We start from the raw sequence: 26,040 nt of genomic DNA, 5'->3' as shown, positions 1-26,040 counted from the left end.
AAAGGCTCCAATTAAATTCAAAATTTTCAAAACTAAAATTGGCTTTTTTGGGAACAAAATCCCATTTATCAATAGAAAGCAAACTGTTGTTGTACAAGACTGTTCTAAAGCCCATCTGAACGTACGGAATTCAACTGTGGGGAGTTGCTTCTACATCAAATATTGAAATTATACAGCGTTTTCCAATCTAAAGTTCTCCGAAACATATTACAGGCCCCATGGTATGTTCGTAATGAAGTCATTCACTGAGACACGAATCATCCCTTTTGTTACTGAAGAAATTCCAAAGTTCTGCATCAAGTATCAAAAACAAATTAAAACTTCTGCATCCTAAAACTACTTGGCTATTAATCTGCTGGACAAAACAGTGACCATCAATTTTCGGCTAAAAAGACATGATTTCTTAAACTTAGCTGATCGATTTTAAAGATGAACAATCTCTTAAATGTTTATGTTAATTAAGGTTAATGAACTTTGATTAACCATGTCCTTAAGATTTATCATCAAATTTACTTATTGTTTGTTGTATATAAAACAGATTGTAAATAAATTAGTCAAAAAAAAAAAATATATAAACACATTAAAAAAGGTAAATACGTTTGGTTTATGATTTCCGAAAAAAAAAAAACAATGTCCTAAATATCTGAAAATAATTAACATGTGCTATATAGAGACATTTAATTCACCTTAAAAAAACCTATTGTAACTTAGACCAGTTATATTTTTTCAGCCATATATGTTATATCCAACTACCTTACTATTATTACCAACTACAATTAATGTCCTATTAGCAAGGTTAGCTATCTTATATACACAAAACGAAACGAATAAAACTATTTAACTTAAATACTGAAAATGTCAACAAGATCTGATACCAACGTTGATACAATATTAGTTCGAATAAGAAAGTCGAGAATATTTCCTTCAGATGCTGATTTAAGTCAAAAAGTGTAGACAGTACATCAGAGGCCGGAGATAAGATTTCGGAGAATAAAAGACATCTTCCACGTACGTTGTACAGACAGATTGATGACAGAGGAATCAAAGACTATGGAAGGGTAAAACTGTCAAGAGTAAAATCGGAAGATTTGAATATTAACAAACATGGTCACAAAAAGCGTTTAGATGGCATTAAAGCCCATGGGTCTAAGAAAGACCTTGTTCAAACACTCAGGTGATTTGAGACACATCACTTTCTTAGACGAGAATTCCAAAAGGAAGCTTGAATCACCATCTTTAATTTCACAAACAGCAATGAGAGGAAATATGAGGTATTATCTGAACTTCGAGGGAAGGCTGTCTGTAAGGTCAGTGATACCAGTAGAGGCCGAGAAAATGAACAGTGAACATCGTAAGATAGAAATTGTGTTGTCAATTTTAGATGAAGTACTTCCAAAAATTGGAATAGAACCACAGGAAATTGCAATAGATAGAGAGTTGAAGGTAATTTCATCAAATATATAGGTTCAGTTAAATTTGTCGCTTTCCCGGCTCTTAGGGAAAGATTGAAGGGGAAAACCAAAGAGGATCGAAGTTTAGCTGCTGGTGAAGAAGTAGTGATAAAATCGCTATCAAAAAACATAAAATTGAAGGAATAAGTGTTATGGCTAAAGAACTAAGTTTGCCAATCAAGATTTTTAAAAACAGGCCGTTCTTAGATACCAAAGCTAAGGTGGAGCAAGTACTCTTGCAATCGGACATATTTGGTAGCGGTACTACATTGACGCCTGTTGGCCCAACTGAAACAAGACCTTTAAAATCAGTAAGTGATCATTTTGGATCAAGTGAAACACTTATATCCCATGATGAAGTATCTCACGTTAATAGCCCATTCGTTAAGTATGTCTAAAAATACATTACAAAATAAAATTTTAAGGTAGGGGGTGTTGATTGTTTGCTTAGTACTAAATGGGCTGAGCTTTTAATAATGTAATTTGTGATGTATAATTTGATGGATTTACTTATTGACCAGGAATACGCCAGATCATTGTGTGACATAACAGGGTTCGTTAAGTTTCAAAGCCATGGTCGTTAGCTCAATAACATCTTGGTGTGGTATGGTTCATCCCACTGTCTACTCAATTCATCTGTCTACAAAGTTACCTGTTATCATACCACGAGGATAAGTGTTACCTTATACTCTGTTTAAGTACAATAAACGTAAATTAACTTTACAGCTCAATCCATTCTTGAGATATCATGCGAAGAGTTGTAGCTCAGCCTATTTCCACGAAGGAACTTACTAGATCATCCAACTTAGTGTGGTTGTCTAAGTATAAATGAAGCATCATTTAAAATGTCAATTCCACATCACATTTAGTTCTCTAGATATCATATGGAAGACAGACAATACGTGAGTAGCAGAAAATATACAAAATTTCAAGTCTGTTGCTCATTTATTGGAAACCCCTGATGAAAGTTAGGCTAAACTAACGTTAAGACAAATCTCATGAAGGGACGTGTGCCATCATCGAACACAGAAATGAATTAACGCAAGGTTTTTAAGTCTATATCTCAATAGGTTTTTTGTAGATTTTAATGTAACGACTCAATGATGTATTTATCAGCTAGAGGAAAAATACATATATTAATGTCAAATATGTATATGTATGTATGAGAACATACAAGGAATAAACGTAGAGAGGGATGCCGAATATACATTGGGAGTGCCGATGCTGAGTGGTCTGACACCAGACATACCAGTGTTATAGATAGCGCAGGTACAAATCCCGCAAATCCCTTAATTAAACAGTACCATCGAACTAGTACTGTATCGACTCCCCCCCCCGTTTGATAAATCCTCGCACAATGCAGTGGGCCCATGAGGATTGACAGAATAAGGCTTTAAAAAAGGAGGGAGGCGTACATGCAAATGTGAATTTTCAGCACGCTGAGTGACAGGCTCCGTTTTTTTAATGTTCATCCTACTAGATAATGCAATATCACACAACTAGCTGTAGTCTGGCTCTAGACCGAGTTCTCCTCCACCTATACTGAACCCAACGGATAAAATTAATCTAAACAAACTAGGAAAAATTTTACGTATCCTGCTTATCAGATCATAGGGCGATCATTTATTAGATAATTAAACATCAAGTGCAATACTATTACCAAGCTCTGTGTTTGTTTGCCTTATAGTATTAAAATATAGTGATTGGAGCTGGAACCAGGTAGATTCGCACCCTCAGAGACTCAGACCTCACTCACACTATAGTGCAGAGGATTAGAACCCGGAAAGCATTTTTGCTCTGTTAGTCACCTAATACACTTACCCAATCAAATTCAGATTTTAATTATTTTGTAATGTCATCTTACAATGATTACTATGCGTGAATAGTAAAAATTACAAGAAGAAAAATGACACCAAAAATGTGTAATACACTGAAATTGTCACAAATCATTGTTTACTTATGAGTATAAGATGGTATTGAATAAGAATAACTTGAGGAGGAAAACTGTGCCGGACTGGCCTCAACCCTCCGTGTTCGTGAGTGTCGGGTACATACGAGCGAAGCGACTAACTTGCTCTTTAGGCGCAATCCTTATTTGCTAATACTATAAGGACCAACAGCATACGTCACCGTTTTTTTTTAAACCTTCCGTTTAAAAAAAACAGCATATTATTCAAAATAAGGAATTGTTGAGAATCCATTTAGGACGAGTCGATGGTAAGGCCTCCGATTTCAGATCTTTTTCAAGATCAATATTGTGCTTTTTCTCTACCCCTAATAATCTATATCGGGAACGTAGTGCTCAATCAGAGCTAACGAAATATTTAATAACATTACTTATACCAGTGGAGTAGTATTATTAGAAAGCTACATTCGGTGTGAATAGAAAACTTTTAAGAAATGGGGATATAACAAAATTTAAAACAAATTTTAGTTTATTAACTGGATTTATTTTTAGTATTCGTCTTCATTTTAGATTATTCTAAATACAAAATTATAATATTATTTGTACATATTTTATCAGTCAAGTTTACTCGAATTCAATGTTAGAAAGTAGGATTGTTTGTAATACCTCAACATCGTATGAAAAATTGTTTCTTTGAATTTTACCAACAAATTGTAAGATTAGTACGCAATCCAAATTGAAAAAAAGTTTTGTATTCTAAATCTCTAACACTGGTGAGAAACGTAAATTCTTCTTATTTACGCAATTCTTATAGCAATTTTTCGACAGGTCTTGAACCGGAAAAAAAACGTTGATGGCAAGTTATTCTTGTTTCATTTTTCACAAAACTTTCTTAATTTACACTCGTTCACTCCTGAGTGTATTTCATCATCACGCTAAGTATTGCCTATATAATTGGTTGAGCTTTAACGATTGGGCCGGAAAATATCTTTTCTGTCTGTCTGTTTTACCGGACGATATCTCGATAACGGAGAGACAAATAGACTTTAAAAGTTTGCCTGAAGCTTCATGTATGTGTTAGAAACACTGAGTTCGATGACGGTTATCTCACTGCATAGGATTTGACACAGCGTTAGCGAATATTTTATCTTTGGTCTTATGATAATGGATAACCGTGATGGCAACAAGAAAAGACAGAATAAATAATTTGTAACCAAACTGAATCCATCATTTAAGGTTTCAACGTGTGACTTTTCATGTAGTAAAACGAAAAAGAGTAGAAAATCAATGATAAAACTTGCTTCGGCGCACTCTTTTAGTAGCATCCGTAGCTCAGTGCAACCTTTATTATTTAAACACTGGCTATGTAACCTAATTCAATGAATAAAAAAATGGGAATGCATTATGTGGAAAGATTTCTCAAGAAAGATTTACTCTGTTGATTTTTAAATTTTGCGTTAAATTTAATTTCTACATAGGCAAGAATGTGTTGTATGATGGTGTATGTCGAACCATGGAATTTGGCTTGGTCGTCATTGATGAAGCCTATGACTCAGTAGGCTGAGTATAGTTTCTTATTTGCCTGCCGGAGAAAATGTAAAATTTCCTGTTCGAATTGTCCGTCTTTCTACCCGTCCGCAGGACATTTCGAGAATGGGAACGAACTACAGATTTGAAAATTTGAATACAACCTTAGAGAAGTTTGGTTACTCGACACGTGATGTGTCGTACTTCTACCTTGATTATGGATCCTAAACTGCGCGCACTGCATTAGTTCTTCGACACTCCGCTTGGCGCTGCTCGCCGGTTACTAATAGCGTGTGTTTCTAGCGTTAACCGCTAGGTGGCACATCTGTCGAGGGATTTCATACGAGCACGACTTATAGCATTGAAAAGTTTATCTTCTCAGAAGGATCCATAATCAACGCTAGAAGACTGAAGTCTTGGAATTCAAGGGGTTAATAGACTTAGGCTTCAGGGCGCTTATCACATACATTTACCATCAACGAATCTATTTCTAATAATATATAATTTAACATAATTTGCTACGTTTTTTTACAATGTTACTTATTTCCATGTTTAAGGAGCCAAGGTGGTGTTTTGGTTTTAACCCGGATGTGCAGATTTTAAACCTCTCCACAGACAAAAAATCTCTGATCCTGTTTGCTAACTCTCAGTTCCCTGTTCTGTATAACTTTCATGAGGATACCATGCACTTCATGCAAGGACATGTAAGTATTCCTTTGAACTTTATAGTTAGCCCACTGTTTATAAGGCTGGAACAATGAGCGGTCTGTACAGCAGCATGCAGAGATCAAGGGAAGAATCAAACTGATCTAAAAGAAAAGCCACAAATGCAGTGCTAGCAATAATAATTATTGAGTGTAAGTCGAATAGTCATTGTACAAGATAGAGATTTGATATGTATTTTCACATTGTTTGGTTTTGTACGGCAATTATTAGAGATCTAGGCCTACACAACAAATATAATTAATCTTTCCTTCAAAATATGTACGTATTTCTTCAATCCACGCTGGCATTTTCTTATAATAATAATAATAACGTCTTTATTTGCCGCGATTTTCAACATTACATTGTTGTTTTTTCAAAATAACTGAAGTCATACATTTTAAATCAAGGCACATACAAATCTATATCATCATCCGAGAAATATAAAATTAAACTAATCTAACCTAACTTAAACTAATCTAATACATTACACAGCTATTTAGAGTGAAACACTCCTTCTCCAAAGCCAGTCTCAGATTGTCCTTAAACGAGGAATATCCATAAGCCTTTAGACTGTGAGGGACACTGTTTTGTATATCTGGGGGCCAAAGTATTGAAATCCATTCCTCCCCATCTCCAGCCTGACCCTGGGCACCTCCAGCATGGCGTCCTGCCGAGTGTGACAGTCCCTAATCTCAGCCCGGGTCTGTAGCATCCCCCTGAGGTAAGAGGGTTTTCCCGTCAGCAACACCTTGTGAACACGGCAAGCCACCTGGAGTTTGAAAATGTACTTTATCGGGAGGATCCTTGCTGTAACGGCGATACTGGCTAACGTGATCAAATTTTCTCAGGCCGTACACAAATCTTACAGCAGAGTTCTGTAACCCATCAAATCAGGACCGCACCCTCAAGGGTCAATCTTCCCCCAAATACAGGAAGAGCATAAACAATAACTGGGAAAACCACAGCTTTGACAATCTTCAGTTTTCACTTCCTCCTGGAGCAACCCCTTAAACCTAAACAACACTCTTAACCTATTCATTACACCACGATTGATATTTTGAACATGGTTCAAGAAGGTTAACTGCTTGTCAAAAGTAACGCCAAGGATTTTTACTGTGTCCTGAAACCTGCAAAGGAACACCTCCCAAGGAAACTCCCAAGGGTCCATTACCAAGAAAGACTGCATTTCAAGAGGGGTAAAAATTAACAAGTGAACACTTTCTTGGATTCAACTGAAGCCCGTGATCGTCAGCCCCAGAGCCTGACCCTCGACAAATCAGCAATTAAATCTGCTGCATTGCCAAGGAAGACTGTAATGGAGGATAACAACACAAGCTGAGTGTCATCAGCGTAGGAGTAAAGGGAACAGAATGATAACTCAAGATTAAGATCCGAAGTATACAATAGAAAACATAATAGGACCTAAGCCAGCTACCCTGAGGAACCCCTGACTCCTTGAGAGCAATCCCTGAAAGACGATCATTCAACCTGGTTACCTGGGTTCTGTCGATCAGATAAGAGCGAAACCACATTGTTTGAAACCTGATCAAAACCGTAGTAATGCAGCTTAGCCAAAAACAATATCAAAATTCACTGAATCGAATGCATGTGAGAAATCAAGAGCAGCTAAACTACTACATAAATTCTTATCCCTGGCGGAAAAAAGTTGGCTTGTCAAACTTAGTAGAGCAGATGTCGTACTGAAATCCTTCCTGAAACCAGACTGACTATCGGGCAAAACACCGCTGCACTCCAGGAAGGAAACCAACTGATTTGTCACAATTCTTTCCAATACCTTTAGACAGAACTGGCAAAATGGAAATGGCCTAAGCTCGGACACACAAGTAGGATTACTATTTTTGGGAAGAGGGATGACCAGGCTTTTTTTTCCATCCAGAGGGGAATCGGCCAGAGGAGAGAGAGAGATTAATGATATGGGTGATAGCCCCGATACAGAAAGGACTAACTGCTCTGACCATGATGATTGAAATTCCGTCAATGCCAAAAGCCGCTGTGGAGATACTGTTGATAATGTTTTTTACCTCACTCTCACTCACCTGCCGAAACTGAAATTTATCTTGAACCTTTTCGTAAGTAGCGTGCTTATAAAAACCGAGCCTTTCCGGGTTCACACTGTTATCGCCACCCAAGCCAGCAAAGTAGCGGTTAATTTCATCCGGGGAAATATTAACCGATATAGAACCGCCAGCAGTGCCCACCTTTAGATCTCCTGCGCGCAAGGTTGCCCAGAAAGATTTTGAGTCACTGCACTTTAACTTTGCCGCAAAATATCTTTTTTCGCCTTTCTAACGGCGTAATTAAGTTTATTGCGTGCGCTAGAGTATGCCGCTTTCGCACGTGCATCATTACGACAAAGTAAATCTTTTTTTAATTGGTTTTTTGTGCATGTCAAAAGCATTATTTCTGAATTTTCGCCAAGGCGCCTTCCTTTTGGTCACACGCTTTTTTACCAATGGAGCACATGCATCAAATACCTGCATAATTCCCCGCGGTTAACATATCCACAGCATCGTCAACATCACTCTGAAGTTCAATCCCATGCCATTCAATGGAGGAAAGCTCTGAGGAAAACATTTGCAGATCCACTTTTGACAGTTTTCTCTGTAGGAAATGAACCTTTCCTTCATCCTTTCCTTAGTCTTGCAAGGGCAGTCACAGAAAACCAACTTGTGGTCAGTGATACGCTTGCCTCGACCATCCAAGATCTTAGACGTGTCAACCACACCAACAGTCATGTTGCTCAGGGAATTCCTAACGATGATATGATCAATCAAGGCTGCGGTATTGTCTGTTTCGCGGGTTGGCTCATTGACGATCTGAGCAAGGTTCATCGATGCCAAGAGATTCCTGAAAATATTTGAACTCCGGCTTATTGTTCCCAAGAAGATCAACATTAAAGTCGCCCATCAAAATCAACCTCATCAACTTGAGAGAGCATGTCAATGAAGAGGGCGTGGAACAGAGAAGGAAAAGCATGAATAAGGGATATTCGGAGGCTTGTAGACAACACAGACACACAAGCGTAATCCCTGAACTTTTCCCAACACGCATATGTATTCCAGCCGGCCATCAATATGATCAAGATAGATCCGCTTCATATCGAATCTTTCCCTGAAGTAGACGGGCGACACCGCCGCCATTTGAAGGCAAGCCAGGGCCGCACGTCCTATCAACAACGCCAAAATGAATAGCCCTTCAAACTGTAACAATCCGAAGACATATCAGGAGTAAGCCAGGTTTCTGAGATACCCAGGAAATCAAAGTTAAAATCCTCAACCACAGAGCAGAGCTCACTGAACCCCGTGTTAATTGAACGAATGTTTCACATGGGCTAATCTGCAGAGAGATGGCGGCCTATGACGGCGTTTCCCGACAAGGTGGGAGATAAAGGTGGTTGTACAGAGCTGCCACTGAAGGCAAAACATTCAAAGAGGGATGACCGTCCAAGGCTGCGGTCTCCGAAGAAGTAGGCGCTAGAGGAAGAGGTACAGAGCTAACCACCGGAGGCACTACATCCACTCCCTCCTGAATATGAGAGAAAATAAAGTTGCCGAGAAGATGGTTCCCCGTTCTGTTAAGATGACGACCATCACGAGCCAAGTGATATCTTTTTATTGAGTCATTGGCGTCAACAAAAACCACACCGAAGTTATTGCACATGAGATCTAATTGCTCGTAAAAAAGGATAAATGGATGAGTTGCTGATGTCTCCTCGCTTCAGGACTCCACTCAAGATGATCCTAGATTCAGGGAACTGACCCTTAGCAACACTCAGCAGATCAGCCATGCTGTGGAGAGCAGCCTTCTTTCTCCCCATCCACCATTATATCCAGCACCCCCATTGTACCCATTTACCAGATTATTTGTCCCAGCATGAATGAAGATAAGCTTCGGCTGGGAAGCCACATACCCCGAAAGCTTTTGCTTAATATGTACTATTTTTTTGCCCCGGGACAGACATCAACGGTTGCCCCATTCTCAGCACAAGGGGCACCCGCGTACCTCAACAAAGAGTCCCCAATCACCAACACCCCCCCGCGGATGATAGACACCCAATTGAGTATGAATCAGAGCCGGCCTCTCCAGAAGTACAACAGACCCCCAAGTCAGCCCTACTACTACTTGCAACTACCTCAGTAAACATTACTGCAACATTTCATATTAATACAACTAGGCTTATGTTTAGCATCTTGTGTAACTGAGGTAACATTACCTTTGGAGGACTTTCTATACTTATTATTTTTGGTATTTCTCTTCCGTTTAACATTCCCATTTACCAGATACATTTCTTATTACACCAACTACGCCAGAGTTTACTTCCTCCTGGTCACCAGAACCTAACAATACATACATACGGATTTTTGTGGACAAAACTAGATTTTATTTGAGCTTGTATTCTATTGGACTTTAGTTGTTTGCTATGATTGGGACTCACCCTTGTCCAAAAATTATCCTTAACCTTTGTTTTTGCCCATTACAGAGTCACATTTACTATTACTAATGCTTTCAAACTGAGCTACAGTTTACAGCCTCATTTCGTTCCAGGCCTACCACAGGAATGTCAGAGAGGAGGTCCCCTTATTACTATTTACATTTACACCACTTGGGTGAGGCACAAATATGTGAGAAGAAAATACACCAATCATTGAAAGAAGTGTTACTTATCCTAACAGCACTACAATATCCGTCATAGACAAGCTTGGTATTCACAAGGACATGTATACCACACATTCAAAATCTTTGCTCTGTTTGACTACATTTAGTTACAAAAAAACATGTTTTCTTCAAAATTCAATTTATGTACAAAAATCTTTTTGGCAATGCCCAAATTAGTGTTTGAAAGAGAGTCAAGACAGTGACCAGACTTAGCATTAATATCAATAAAAAGTAAACTCCAATGAGTGCCATTGTCAGACTTGAGTTCCGCTCCATTATTATTATTTATACAAAGAAAAGCAAAGTCAAATGAGTAAAAAGAAAGATCTTTCAGTTGTTGCTTTACAACATCAGGGCTACCATGGTTAATAATTTGTGTTACAGAGGGACCTAAAAACAAGGCTTTTGCCTTATTGCTGTCCTTATGTTCTGTGTCGTACTTCTATGTTTTACTCAATTGTGCTCCTAATGAGAAAATCATTTCAACTGGATTACATTTGTTTGTAGCCTATGTGTCTCTGATGTCGAAACGATGTGAAGAGTTCGTTTTGAGTTTCATCGCCGACTGTTCTCTTCAGACGGATGTTTATTCCAGATTCCAGGAGTCAATTTTGTCACAGGGTTATACTTCAGACGCTGCAATAAGTGGAAGGTGAACTGGAGCTGAACTTAACATCCTTATTGAATCAAACCGTTGAACCATTGCTCTACATTATGTGTTGTACTTCTATCTTGTTTTACCAAGATGTGACAGTTACCACTTCCGATTTCCAAAATAAAGCTAGGGCATCCCCTATCAAATGGCTAGTTCATACTCTCATGTAATGAAGCGTTTCTTTTTCTACACAGAAGGAAATTGATGTTGCTCAAAACTGTTGATAAAGTTGTCAAGTTCATATTCGGCACTAAATTCAAACTGTTTTAAAAACAAAATTCAAGTTCAATTAGACTACTCAGTGTAGCTTCGTTGTTTTTGAGGTCACACTATTCAAATTAATGTGTCACTTAATCTAATGACTTAAACATATCCTGCTTTCTGACTGGAACCAGTGCATATTCTCTTACAAACCAAATAACATGAATTAATTTAATTTCTTAAATAGATCATACTAAGACATAGAATTCCTTCATCAAGCAATTTATAAACTAGTTTATTGTAGCTAATTTCGACTCTAGCAAGTCCTTCTGATATAAATTGAATTTGAGGATTTAGGTGAGTTTAATCTTCTTAGTACTTTCTACCTTAGTAATGCCGCATGACTTGCTAAATTAATAGCATCAATTGAGTTCTTGCATTCTCCTACTGTTGGATTGCATATGCAATTAATGCCTGTGATTGTTTGGAAGTATTTGCTTCGAGAATATACGTGATTGTTGAGTTTTTAAATATGATTTGCTCACTTTTATTTTGTGTACCGTACTAAAATCATTTCTCGGCTACGATTTCTGTAAAATCTATAATCATAAAACTTCAGAGAAAACATTTGATTAAACACTACGGCGTTGAAACGATGAACAAAACGTAGGGCCGAAGGCGTCTGCCTTTCCAACCATAGTCAACCGGTTTATTGCTTCATATGTGCCACTACGGGATGAGCCGAAATTGATCGACCGAAATTGATCGACCGTCAGTCTCTCGCCTTGTATGGTGCGAACAGTGTGTTGTTTGTGCAGTTTGTGAGTCTTCACACAGCTATATTAACCTTGTACCGTTATTACAGCACATATTTTGTAATTTATATGGAGCTAATACTTTATAAAATTAAACAACTTTTCGGAAATACTTGGTTTATTCCGAAATTCAAGTTCATCCAAAAGTTTACAAAGTTTACAAACTTTTGATTCAATTTTATTCAAAAATCACTCAATCAATCAAATCTAATTAAGAGTCTGATCAAAAGGTACTGAAATTAAAATTAAACTAAAAATGTATACTTCTCCAAAAAATGGTTTAAATTAACAAAACAAAATAAAAGTTCTCTTCTCAAAATACTCAAAATTAATATAACACAAAACTTGATATTTACTTTATCACCAAAATTTAATTCACAAAACTTCAAAAATTTGAATTAAATTTTCAGACTCTGAAAGATGGGAAACTTTAGAAATTTTTAATACAGTATTATAAAATAAAAGATATTAACTATACGCTGGTACGGGACTTACTACTTTGAAGATTACGGAGGCAGATCGGATCTTAAAACGCACTAAAAATTTTAAATACTTCAAATTGACTTTACCCACGAAAAATAAATTACTCTAAATCCCAACTATTGGGTTAGAGAAAGAACTTCAGCTACTAACTCGACCGTTACACGTACTCCTCAATCGCCAAGACTAGACTGACCGCTCCTCCAGCGAGCCGGGAGGAACGCATCACCCGATACGTCACTGACCGATCAGCTGATTGCCGGTCCAACTGAACAAACAATGTCCCCGCACCGCGTCTAGTTAATAAGAGCCTAGTTCCTACCGTGATTCAGCATAAATGAATTTGAACTATGGTACAACCTCAGGTACACTCTTGATATTTTTGACGTTCAAATTTATCTATTGTAATTTTTTACATGATGAGTTAACCATCATATACCAATTTGTGCTTACTTAAATCGATGTATAAAGTATTTTTACACCTGAAGACGAGGATAGATTCCAACCTTCGAAATGTAGTGTTCTATCTTTGTAACACATTTCGATGACAATGTCCAAAATCCTGTTTTCCGCTAAAATTGTGTTGTGTTTCCAGCTGAACAAGATAAGTTGCTTGGCGAGAAACTCGACGGGTTCTCTACTAGTATCAGCTGACAGCGGGCCCAATAGCCGAGTGATCATTTGGGACTCTCGCCCTTGGTAAATAACACATTTCAGAATGAGTAAATTACTTTGCTAGAACATTTCCAAATATGTACTCATATATAATATATATATTTACTTTATTATTCAGCATCATTTTTTATCAAAACAAACTTACCAAAACAGCCCAAAAACTCAAAATGATTGAAAATGAGTTAAAATGTAGTTTTAAAAGGCAATGATAGAACTATGAATAACATTTTGTCCGTCTCTGTTTACACATTTGAATAACTTGTACCCACCAGTTCGTTAAAGACAGTTCAGAAAACTCGTTATTGACAAAATAACGAGTGGTGGCGTTTTTGGCACCGTAGTTTTTAAAGAGGCTGGACATATTTGTTATTATTTCATTAATGCTTACAACCTTACGAAGGGTGAGGTGGTTTACCTCTTTTACGGGCGACGGTGGGGAAAGATAAAAACACTTCGTTTTTAATGCAGCTTTTAGAAATGATGTCTATGTCACGCTTTTGTTCGTTTTGCAAGGGTAAGATAGAGATTTCACTCAAATGTTCAAGGTCACACATAAGCTCAACGATTTTTCAAGGTCAAGGAATGGTAGTTGGAAGTTGGAGGAGAAGAGTTACGGCACGCATCAAATTTAAATTTTCCTCAGCAAAACCTGTTCCGATACGTGGTGTGGTACTCCTACCATGTTCATGAAGGATTAGATGAATAGTCCATCATCACACTGGTGTATGTTTCCTTCAAGGTCGAATCTTGTTTCAAGCGTTAAAAAGCTATTTATAGATTTTTTCCTGCTTAATGTATTTATAGTGATATAAGTGCAGTGAAGATTAAATTGTCCTGCCCACAGTGTGGTAGAGGTGCTGGAGAATGTGCACCCGAGTGGGACAATCTTGGCAGGTATGAGCGTGACTGGGGAGTACCTGGTGACGGTGTCGCCCCTTCCACACCCACTGGTTCAGGTTTGGATCTGGCGTGAAGACAAGCACACACCTGCCGGTGAGTGGTGAGGTCCGTTGAAAACGTGAGGTCTGATAGTAAGAAAAACCAGGGTCTAAGGTCGTAACAGGATGACCATGAACAGAAAAAGTAAAGGGTTAGTCACAGAGACATTGTGTAATAAGTTTTTTTCATAAGCCAACAATTTACTGCGATATAGACTAGCGAAAGAATAAAAAAAGTCTACATACACTTAATGCATACGGTTCTAAAAGTTGCAGAACTGAAAAATCTGCAATAAAATCTCAACAATTTCCATAACCGCCAGATAGTTGTCCTAAGTCATCCAAATGTTTGTGTAGATCTTATTCCACTTAATATTTGATACCTTTATAGAAAGGATGGGGCATTTGCCATCGTTATGCTTTACAAGGATTAACGAACAACACATAACGATAGCAAATGTTCGAAGTCCTGTTACTCCTTTAAATCTACCATCGTGAATGGTAAATTTGAAACAAAGGCTACTTTTAAGTTATAAAGTTAAGTTACTGAAAAGTTATACAGTTTCAAAATAAAACTTTATCCCTCCTTTTTAAGCCTTATTCTGTCAATCCTCGTGGGCCACTGCATTGTGCGAGAATTTTATCAAACGGGGGGGAGTCGATACAGTACTAGTTCGATGGTACTGTTAAATTACGGGATTTGTACCTGCGCTATCTATAACACTGGTATGTCTGGCGTCAGACCACTCAGCCATCGGCACTCCCAATGTATATTCGCATCCCCTCTCTACGTTTATTCCTTGTATGTTCTCATACATACATATACATATTTGACATTAATAATATGTATTTCTCCTCTAGCTGAAAAATACATCATTGAGTCATACGGAGATGTCGTGGAGCTGGTCATGAATCCGAGATGTGAAGAGGAATTTGTGCTGACGAGTCAGTTAGCAGTGTTTTTCTTTTCTTTTGTGAGTATTGTGGAAATTTTACTTACATAATCCCATAAATTATAGTCACTACCACAAACGAACAATAATGCTCTGGTTGTGACCGAATAAAAAAAACCGTTGTGTGCTATTAAAACCCAAGATCGAGTCTGGTATGTACCATGAGGTACGAAACTCTAAAAAATTTTAAATCGTACTATGGACACACAGCGACAATGTCTTATTTCACGAGTCAGTGCTAAGAACGCCTCTCTCTCTCTCTCTCTCTCTCTCTCTCTCTCTCTCTCTCTCCTCTCTCTCTCTCTCTCTCTCTCTCTCTCTCTCTCTCTCTCTCTCTCACACACACACACACACACACACACACATGATAGCCTTAACAGTACGAGTTCTCTCGAAGTAGGGAGACGTTCAGAAAAGTTATACATGTTCACATAAAGTGTAAATGTTCACTTACTACTTTTTAATATTTTTGCATCATATTTGCAGAGAAAGGGAGCGAGCAATCCAAGTGAGAGGTTGCACTGTGAGACCCTTCATCAGATTCACAGCCGTCTGGGCACTTTTACAGATACAACCTATTTGCCAAGAGAGGCAATAGCTCTGTCCTCTACCTCCAAAGGTCAGTAACAGTGGAAATTCTTTTTGGGGTTACCTAAAATAACACATGTTATATCAGAATTTCACCGAAATATGATGTACCACAGTTCACATTACTCTTAAGCACGGCTGGGATCTGACAGTCACAGACTTAACTTTTGGAATTTTTAAAATTCATTTAAGAGATCCAAACAAAAGTCGACGACGAAGAAGCTCACAATGAATTCTTTACATCGTTTCGACATCAGAGACAAACAGACTACAAAGTATAATGCAATGGAGAGGTACCTATTCTAATTGCCTAATGAGGTGCACGACAATATACATTGACTCGATAAAACTCATTTAATCATTATCCAGTGGTATGTACCATTTAAGGGCCAGATTTACGAATTTGCCGCCCATGGGGCCAAGGTATTACGCCGTCCCCATTCAGAACCATTCAGAAATGAATACTTTACTCAATTTAAAACCACTTAGCCTGACTTTAATGATATCATTGACACATTCGCTAATATTAAAGCTGGCGAAAAAAATCTGAAAACGTGAGTTTCAACTATTTTTAAAGTTTTACTATGAATTAATTGTTTTAGCTGTCAATAAACAATGTTATCATTGAAAAGTTTTTGCTTTCTTAATTTCCTGATGTTGCTTAACAACCTAACCTAACATAACATAACCTTGACTTAGGCGCTGAGGCTTAAAAGAGAGAGAGAAAGAAGTTTTCTAAGGCTAGTATCAAAAAACTTTTGTGGTATGTCTCGTATTTCTACATTAGCAATAGAGTTAAAAACCGACGTCCCTTTAAGTCGGGATTTACAGGTTTTATTGTTTTAACTAACAATGGCAAACAAGTGAGTGCTGAATAGTAAATGAGAGATACAGGTACACTGTACACTTATTGAATATAACTGATATATTGGTATTACACAGCCCAATAAACTTAATCACGACGCCCCTAAATGATAATCCAATGTTTGTAACGCTTTTGTGTAGGATATGTGATCGTGTGGGAGGGCAAAGATAAGCTCCACCACACCATACATCACGGAAAACACATCCGTCTACATTTGGAGCAAATAACGCACATTGAGGTGGTAGATGGGTAAGTCTCTTATTGCGAGTTTCTGTTCAACTTTGTCTTCCTAGAACATCGGAAAGTTGGAAAAACAAATATTTAGTTATTTAAGGGGGTGGAACCTCATTTCCACCCCTAAGAACGGTTGATTTTTATGTTAAAATCTTACTTTGTCTGTTGCGAACATAATGTACGTGTTCATTTCAAATCGCATCATTCTGTGCCATCGGGATATTTTGAAAACAACATATAATTTCTTCTGGGGTTTCAATCCCATTTCAATCCTTGTAGATATTTGATCTTTTAATTTTTCTATTTTGTCCATGAGGCACCTTGGATAAAATTTGAGGTACCATGAGGCGTGTGCCAAATTTCAACTTTAAGAGATATCGTAAAGTTGGAGTGAGTGATAAATGAGTGAGTGATTAAAGGTGTTGCCTTTCATGTAGAGATAACATTCCTTTCTTTCTTAAAGGAATTTTAAAGTATGAACACACTTATTTGACCTCAATGAAGCATGATAACGTAAAGTTAATTTGACATAATAACTAAATATATATTATGTAAGGGGGTGCAACCCCATTTCCACCCCTAAGAACGGTTGATTATTATGTTAAAATCTTACTTTGTCTGTTAAAATCTCATGATTCTGCGCCACCAGGATATTTTAAAAAACAACATATAATTTCTTCTGGGGGTTTCAATCCTTGTAGAAGTTTGATGTTTTAATTTTTCTGTTTTATCCATGAGGCACCATGAGGCGTGTGCCAAATTTCAACTTTCAGAGATAGGTATCGTAAATTTGGAGTGATAAGTGAGTGAGTAAGTGATTAAAGGTGTTGCCTTTCATATAGAGATAACCTTCCTTTCATTCTTAAAGGAATTTTAAAGTATGAACACTTCTTTGACCTCAATGAAGCATGATAACGCAAAGTTAATTTGACATAATAACTAAATATAGTTCTGTTAAGTAAAAAAAACTCTTGTGTTTTATTGTAAACAAATCTGCAAATCTTTTGTTTTTGTTCACAGAGTAGTTGCTATAGCGACAGTCTCGGGAAACATAAGGTTTTATGACTACAGTCTTAAGTTTTTGTGGGCCAGTAAAGAGCAGCTTGGTACTTTGTTAACCTTATCCTTCAATCTGTATGGTAAAGCTAGAGGTAAACACTGTTTTATATCTTCCATAGAGGTTTTATAGGATTTAAAAACTAATTATGTACGAATTATGTAATTTAGTTAAAAGAGTTTATAGGAAGTGAGTATCTGCGTTTGTCATTCAACGTGAAGCAAATATCCTCTCCAATAATTTACATCGTTCTTATTTGAGTCATTTAAAGTTAATCTGTTAATACAAAACTTAAGAGCTTAGGAGTTGTAGTCACTGATGACCTACTATGGAGAGTATTCAGTCATAACAGAAGTGGTAAAGGTAGAATTGGATCATTCTGGCCAATGCAACTATAAAAATCAGCATTCTAGAAATGTGGAAGACGGATTAAAGTATAAACAGACAAATATCTATAAATATGTTAACCAGTGACCGGTTAAAGTTGATACTACAGCCGCGATTTCCAACAAGCATTTAACAAAGATTTATTTTTGAAGTAGCTTCTGGCTTTTGGAATTCTTCTCAACTTATTTACTGGAACAAATTAACTAAATCCGTTTAGAGTACGATTTGGTGGAGTATGCTATAAGAGATTCTTTGCACCTTCGGAAGTACTAATGGGTTATAAGTTAATATTCTCCGAATATGTAAACAGTGTTATTTCAAAAGCTGTCATGAAATTAGGTCTTGTGTTTTCCTTAGAGAGGGAGAGAGAGAGAGAGAGAGAGAGAGAGAGAGAGAGAGAGAGAGAGAGAGAGAGAGAGATTGGGTAAAAAGTTGTAAATCTCTATACTACAACAACATATTTAATATTTAGATTTGATCTCATCATTGACATAATTTATACGTTAAAATATTGTTTATAAGTGTAGTATAAGACCACTTAAATTTTTCTTCACTCGAAATTCAACAAAATAATTCCCATAACGTTGCTATACTATTAGCAATGCATTACACAATAATATTATAGTATACAATTTAATTTTCATTATATACCCGTAATATTATGAAAGAATTATTATAATTAATATAAAAAATGTATTTTGTTTTTGTATTTTGGTAGACGTGGTACACGCAGTGTGTCCAGTCCCGGCTCACAGTAGCAGCTGCGCAGTGACTTGGCGCAAAGAGACAGAACAGCTGATCGACGCTACATTACAAAACAATCCCCTGAACGTCCGTCATTTTATCATTAGTGAGTATTGGTTCGCAATAACAATTATGAGTACTTAAACCAGCGCGCTACTCATACTCTCAGAGCGAGTACTTTTCGTTCAACTAACTGTCTTCAAATTAAAGTACACTACTCCCGCTTTAAACAAACTTATTCAATCAAAAGTCGTTTCACAGATAGTTTGCCGTCAGGTCACGTCTTGGATTGTTATTTAAACATATTATGTGAAATAGACTAGAGGCAAATAATAAAATAATTTATGGACAAAAAGTAAGGGCTCTGTGGTGTAATGGATCATCGTTCTCGTCCGGCAAGAGAGTGATCTGGGTAATATTTTTTTATAATAGGGCATTAAGCTGTGTTTAGATCGTTTACTAAAATGTATTTAAAAATCATAAAAATTTAAAAATTAAGTTAAAGAAATGATCATTAGGTAAAAAAAAATATATTTTTGCAAGCAACTCCAGTCAACTGGATACCCGGCCCAATCAGAACATAAGCAGCTCTTGAATCAGAGGTCCTGTGCGTACTGGTTTTTAGAAAGATGTTTTGTTGTCTGAAATATTTTTATAATAAAAAAAAATCGTTTTTTGTATCTCAAAACCAATCTTATAATCTCTCATAATGAGTCAACTTGTTTGTATATTTACATAATGTCATTGTGAGTGTATTAATTTAATTTGTTTTAATAGCAGCTACTTTTTGGTGATACACAATAATTGTGCCTCAGTTATGTTGTGTCAACGATTTTAAACTGTATTAGCCTACAAATTCCTTTATAACATATTATTTAAATGAGAAACTAAAAATTAAGTTGATTTTGCTTTTACAGGTACAAAGAATGGAGAAGTCGCTTATTTTAACTCAACAAAAGAGATTCCGAAGAAAATGCTGTACCCCTCCAGTGCCAACTATACTGCGATAGATGTCATGCCTCAAAGGTACCGCTTTGTGCCTTACTGTTCAAAAGATTATAATATATATATATATATATATATATATATAAAAAACAGTTAAAGTTACATGTGAAACTTCTTCATCGCAAGTATATTATTATTGCCACCTTACTACTTTCATAATACATAATATATGGTACCCCAGGAGGGTTCTCTTCTGGCTAGCTTACAACTTCCAGTTCCAGTTCCTATATTGGGTACAGCAAAAACCATTGTGTCACATCTGGCAAACCTGTGGATGTTCAGTGAGCGGCACATTACTAACCACAAATGCTAAGATATTAGGGTAAAGGGTTGATCGATGTCAGTTTACTGCTGAGGATGACTGACGGATTGGGTGGAATGATCCATACAGTAGGGATGACTAAAAAGTGCAGTTGGCGGCGACCAATATTATTGAAATGACCGCGCGTTGTTGCCACTCAGCACATTAACTGCCGCCCGGCACGGCCCGCTGTGGTGCAGCGGGGACAAGTTTGGCAACGTCGCTCAGTTCTCATTGGCTGCTCCAAGGTCACGCATCAAATAGGCTCCTCCCTCAATAGTACTTTTTCGTACTCCCTACTGTAGAGTTATAGGAACACAGGCTGGAACAGAGTTAGCCTCCCTTTCTAATTTGAAATGACTGAGATATAGTGTTCACTATACCTCCTCATAGGATCTTGACAGGATATTACCCATAAAACTTACCTTACCCATACCTGGACATTCTGTTACTCTGGAAGCATGTCAAAGGTCCTTTTAAGAGTAAGTACAATGAGAGTTTTCTCATCTTCTATTCCTAAGTCAGTGTTTCCCTAACTTTTTGGGCTCAAGGTTCCCCTTAAGTTTGTACTACTTTCCGCGATACCCCTCCCACCAGCTTATCTCAATAGAGCCGATGAAGAATAACAATACAGTATTGTTGCTTTACAATTCACGTAATAATTCATTCCCGTTGGTAAAATATTTGCCTGTACACCTATTGTAAATTAGCCATCATACAAATATCTTGCTGTTAGAGATATACCGCTCCTGGACATCCATAAGGTTACCCAGATTTAAGTGACTCGTCTGTTTTGCTGTACCCAGTGTGGTTTCATCTGGAAGGTATAAATCAGCCAGAAGTGAACCCTCCTGGGGGAATCATTGCTTACTCTTGGAAACCCTCTTTTTGCTCCAAACAGAACGTTAATGTCAACTTCAGTTAAAATGTGTGTCCAAAATGGGCCTGGAGGTACTTAAGAAATGTTTGAAAGATAATTTAAATTGTCAACTTCACAGTGTTATACACAGTTATATTTAGACTAATGAAAATCAAGTCTGTGCTGCGTGTTCTTTTTCGTGGTATTTGAATCCATAGGCATTTTCAGATTTTTAACGGAGAAGATTTTTGTATTCATTATACAGTTATTCTTAGCTAAATAAACATATAATTTGTGCAATACGTGCTCTCTAACATTGAAACATCAGTCTTGCAACTGCAAATGTTAATAGGTTAATAAGACTTTGAGCTAGGTAATATCAATCAATTATATGAAGATTGATACTAACTCTTATTAGATTACCAATAATACTGAAATCGACACTAGCTCTCAGTAATTTTTAAACTTGTGTTTAATGAAAATTTGTTTTACCGTTACCACAGATTACTTGAAGAAGCTCATTTGAATAAATTTAACTTAAGCGTTTGTTTCAGTCCCTACATCTGTGCGGGTACATCAGAGGGACAAGTGATCTTGATTGACTTTTGTGACTGCAAGATCAAGGTCACAAAACAGTTGCCAATAGGGGAGGATGCGTGCAAAGCCGTGTCTTTTCTACGATATTCGCCCTCAGGTATTTGATTTTGATTTTGAGCTTTCATAAGTTTAATTCTTAAATTGTAAATGGCAATAATTTGCAAAATAGATTATTAGCACTTAGAAGATTTTAATGTTATTAGTTGATGAAAAGTACCAAAGATATAAACACATCAAGGAATAAAAAATATTAATAACTTTCGTTTGGTAGAGTTGCTTTTATAACAAAAATTCTCTTTGCAACAAGTAATCACACTATTATTGGAAAACCGCTTACAAAAAGTCACTGTTCGTTTGTAGTTCACGCAGGGTGGGGTAAATATCCCTCCGCCGGTGTGGTGTCGCCCTCCCTCAGTATCCCCACCACTGCTCGGCACTCGCCCGCTTGCTCTATCCCCTGACCTGACCACTGCCACTTAGTGGCTAACTTCACACCAAAGCGCAAGCCCACTGGATACGTCTATGGCTACTTTAGTCTGTTCAATCAATATTTTACGCTTGTGTAGGCTTACTCATAAAAATAGTATATACCTACTCACAAAAACATACTTATAGAATAGGTAAGTTGCTGCAGTGTAAACAAAATGGCGCGAACGATACACGATCCACACAGCTGATAAAACAGAGACGAGGAGATGTTTGTCCTACTCACCACCACTGGAGGGGGCCTCTCCTGCGCGTGGCTGCTCAGATATTTGTTTCTGCGCAGGTTTCTTTGCGAGCGGTTTATCTATAGCATTGCAACAAAACACCAACAGTTGCGAGGCTGAAAACGTATAACTTCTCCTATTTCAATCTTAATGTAGACAGATTCAATGTCGGAGAAAAATATCGACCTTGACAAATTAACGGAAGGATTGTTTCACACACTTTCCAATGCAAAGACATAAAAAATCTCATTATTTTCGACGTCAAAGATAAATGTTAAACTATTTCGAAGTGATGTTTGTCCATCGAGTTCGCGTCGATATTCATCGCAAACACGACGATCACCAACTTTGTGTTAATTATTCGGTTGTAAGGTTTTTTTTATAAATTACAAAATGTTTATAAATGTAAGATAATGTAGTTAGTTGATCTCATTGGAACATAATAGTAAATAATAACAAAATGCGTGTACTAATACGATGGTAAAAGAATATTTTACTGAGATAATCTTTTTTATTATTTCTTGAAGTTTTTAACCGCATTTATCAGACACTCTGTACCTATAATATATTTTATTATAACTTAAAACTGTACTTGAAAAATGTTGACTCATCAAACAAGATGTTTGGCAAATTGGAGTACAGTTTGTAGCAAAGGTATTTTCTTACCATCTCCGGCCTATCCTAAGGTAGGAGTGCGTTTCAGCTAAAATCTGTTATTTCTATACAAACTCAACTCAAGAGACGAATTTAAGCCGAAAAAGGTAACAGCACTAAGTTAACAAGAACTTACGTTTATGGTTTTGTTAGCAATGACAGTCGTCGACACTTGGTGTGGTCAAAGTCACTCTAGTAATGAATCCGAAAAATATAACCGATCTATTTGAGCGTCAAGATTATTTTAGTCATGGATTCCAAAAGGGTAACCGAACGCTTTGAACCTCAAGACTCTTTAAGTAATGTATCTCAAAAGGGTAACTGAAGGCTTTGAATCTCAAGGTTCTTTGAGTAATGGATTACAAAAGGGTGACCGTTCTATTTGAGTCAAGATTATTGTAGTAATGGATTCCAAAAGTGTAACCGAATATATTTGAGTCATGTATTCCAAAACGGTAACCAATCTCTTTAAGTCTCAAGACTCTTTGAGTAATGGATCCCAAAAGGGTAGCCAAACGCTTTAACCATCGCTTGAAGCTGGCAGTGCTCTATGTCATCGTGCTTAAAAGATGTTGACTCATTAAAGACATTTTTTGGCAACATGAAGCACTGTTTGTGTCAAAAGTATTTTGTTAGTACCACCACTATGGTCTTAGGTAGAACTATGATTCTACTGAAATCTTCTGTTTCTACCCAATCTCCTTAGCTCAAGAGGGGTATCACAACCGAAAAAGCCCACAAATCATTCAAAGCTTTTGTTTTCTTTACTTGCCTGTTACTAACTGCAAACGAGTCCGTATCCAGGACTGGTGCTCGCCTGTGCCATGTACTCAGGGGAGGTATGGCTGTTGGACCCTCTCCTACTCACCCCTCGTTATCTACCCCTCACCAACTGTGTAGACTGTATCACTCACTTAGTCTTCTCACCGAGATCCGATTACTTCGCAGTTGCGGTAAGTCTTGTGTTTCATTATTTGTAGTGTTAATGAAAACGTTATAAGAATTCTCAGTTTGGAGATAAGGGCTGTAATGTGATAATAATAATATGCCGAATGGTGAAAGAATAGTAAACAACTGTCACTAGATGACGAGATTAGCTGTATATCATCTCCAGTATGTATTTATCCACCAGTGGGATTTCTAATTTTTATTTTTATTCACAACTTATTAACATACATATAGATAGATCATGACTAAATTCATCGTTAATTACACAGGACACTGGGATGTGTATAACCGTGTTCTACCTTTTGGACCCCCCTGTATCTGTCGGCCAGTTCAAAGCTCACTCCAAGGTCATCAGGGACATTTTGTTTGTCGCCTCCGATGATCGTCTTCGGCTGTTCACCGTTGGCGAAGACCGCAACATTGTGCAATTTGAGATTGTCAACAAAAGGTATGTTGGAGCTAGGAATGGGTTTCGTAGTGGAGTTTTCCATTTTGTTGGAATTGATTTACTTAACGAGATCACTAATTAATAAAGCTATTTCATAAAGGAGTATATTATTAGTTTATTAATCGTAAGGTGGTGTGGGTTAATAATATGGCGCTAGAATAAAAATTATAACGTTTTATATAAAGAATTTAATTTTGTTTATAGAGATTAACTAAACAAATAGTGTTAAGTACGTATTTTTCTTTACTTTTGCTATAACATTCCAAAACTTTGATAAACTGTGCTTATTATGCGAGAAGAATATATGTGCTCGTATATCTTTGAAGAAGGTGAGCTAACGTCCATTGAACAGTATTTTTTTAAATCCGTGATGGTATAATTTAGGCAACAATACAATGCACAATGCATGAACATCTTGCCGAAAAAAACTTGACAAGTGAATATTATCCAGGCGGTTTACTGTGCGAAACATCACCATAGAACATCGAAAATTATGGAGAAATTTATAATTTCAATGTTTTAATATTTGCTCTTGGTTGTTCCAGTGATGTAGTTACTGACAAAGTACTGAAGTTCTTCAACATCCATAGAGCCGAGCAGAGCGCAGTGCCTTGCTGTATTGTGCCTTACTCGCTGGACGAAAAGTACTACCTCATGGTCAACACAGAGGTGCCTCCATTCGTTTGTATGGATCGATCTACACTTTTGAATTAGACATTTATGCATGTGCTGAGTTCTGTGGACATAAGTGAAAACAAACACAAACTACCCGATATGCATAAGGTTGAATTCACAAGTTAAAACAGAATAACAGTAACGATTATGTTGTATACCCTGAAAACATTGGATACAGTACTTAGCTTTATTGGTATCATATTAATCTGTAGGATTTACTATCTTTTATTATTTCAGATGAAATTCAAGTTTCTGGAAGCAGACACGCTACGGTGCTCCAAAACTATACAAGCTCCTAACCTAGAATCTTCTATTAACTTTCTAGAGGTAACTTTAGAACGAAAATCGTTTAAATATTGTACAAGATTTTCTACTATAGGTCAAGGTACATGTATAGGAGAGTGATAGCTTAAAAGGAAATTGTCCTGTGAAGCCTGTTGTTTTTTACTTTTACCACAGATGATTATTTTTTGTTTTCAGTATAACAAATGTTACTGCACAGTAAATTCTTTTCCTAAAAAAAGCAAGTTTGAAATATAGTATTTAATATAGCTGTTTTAATGGCCACCATATTAAAATTGGCACCTAAAGGTTTACATAGGTAATATTTTTTAGAATCATGAATTAGTACAGATTTGTAGTCTAAACACAATGAAGTCTGTATTGCTTCATAGTATACTTTATTGGCGTATATGTCAAGGAGCTAAAGCTCCCCTTACCAAATTTTGAAAGACATACATGAAATTTGCACCCAGTAGTTTCTTTTAAGCTAGAATACATTTATTTATGAGTGATTTCCAGTGTGAAGATTTCTGAACTCCTAATTTTAGAGGGTATTTTATCCTTCTTAAACCACTAATTAAATTAAATCCCCCTCTGACATTATTTTTTTATATGAGCCATTGCATTATATCAACATTGTTGGAAATGAGTATGAATATTCGTGCCCCATTCCTACTACGGGAGTAGGGTAGTAAGTAATTAA

The 26,040-nt window shown here is 36.9% G+C and overlaps 1 protein-coding gene across 1 annotated transcript in view; it reads left to right on the top strand.

The window, feature by feature from the left end:
• Positions 1 to 1,589: 1,589 nt before the first annotated feature.
• The window catches only part of LOC124368026 (cilia- and flagella-associated protein 251-like), a 32,965-nt gene continuing 8,514 nt past the window's right edge, over positions 1,590 to 26,040 (top strand). The window contains exons 1-15 of the mRNA XM_046825297.1: positions 1,590 to 1,834; positions 5,442 to 5,588; positions 13,013 to 13,116; positions 13,937 to 14,085; positions 14,892 to 15,004; positions 15,470 to 15,602; positions 16,577 to 16,685; positions 17,691 to 17,821; positions 18,833 to 18,964; positions 19,776 to 19,884; positions 21,578 to 21,717; positions 23,789 to 23,937; positions 24,202 to 24,380; positions 24,926 to 25,049; positions 25,293 to 25,382. Of these exons, the coding sequence (XP_046681253.1) occupies positions 1,604 to 1,834; positions 5,442 to 5,588; positions 13,013 to 13,116; positions 13,937 to 14,085; positions 14,892 to 15,004; positions 15,470 to 15,602; positions 16,577 to 16,685; positions 17,691 to 17,821; positions 18,833 to 18,964; positions 19,776 to 19,884; positions 21,578 to 21,717; positions 23,789 to 23,937; positions 24,202 to 24,380; positions 24,926 to 25,049; positions 25,293 to 25,382 (2,040 nt within the window). The 5' untranslated portion in view covers positions 1,590 to 1,603. The remainder of the gene's footprint in view (positions 1,835 to 5,441; positions 5,589 to 13,012; positions 13,117 to 13,936; positions 14,086 to 14,891; positions 15,005 to 15,469; positions 15,603 to 16,576; positions 16,686 to 17,690; positions 17,822 to 18,832; positions 18,965 to 19,775; positions 19,885 to 21,577; positions 21,718 to 23,788; positions 23,938 to 24,201; positions 24,381 to 24,925; positions 25,050 to 25,292; positions 25,383 to 26,040) is intronic.

The sequence above is a fragment of the Homalodisca vitripennis genome, chromosome 8, assembly GCF_021130785.1.
Source record: "Homalodisca vitripennis isolate AUS2020 chromosome 8, UT_GWSS_2.1, whole genome shotgun sequence".
In the NCBI taxonomy this organism is placed as follows: domain Eukaryota; kingdom Metazoa; phylum Arthropoda; class Insecta; order Hemiptera; family Cicadellidae; genus Homalodisca; species Homalodisca vitripennis.
Note: the sequence above shows the minus strand (reverse complement) of the source record. Positions and strands in the feature narration are given on the sequence as shown.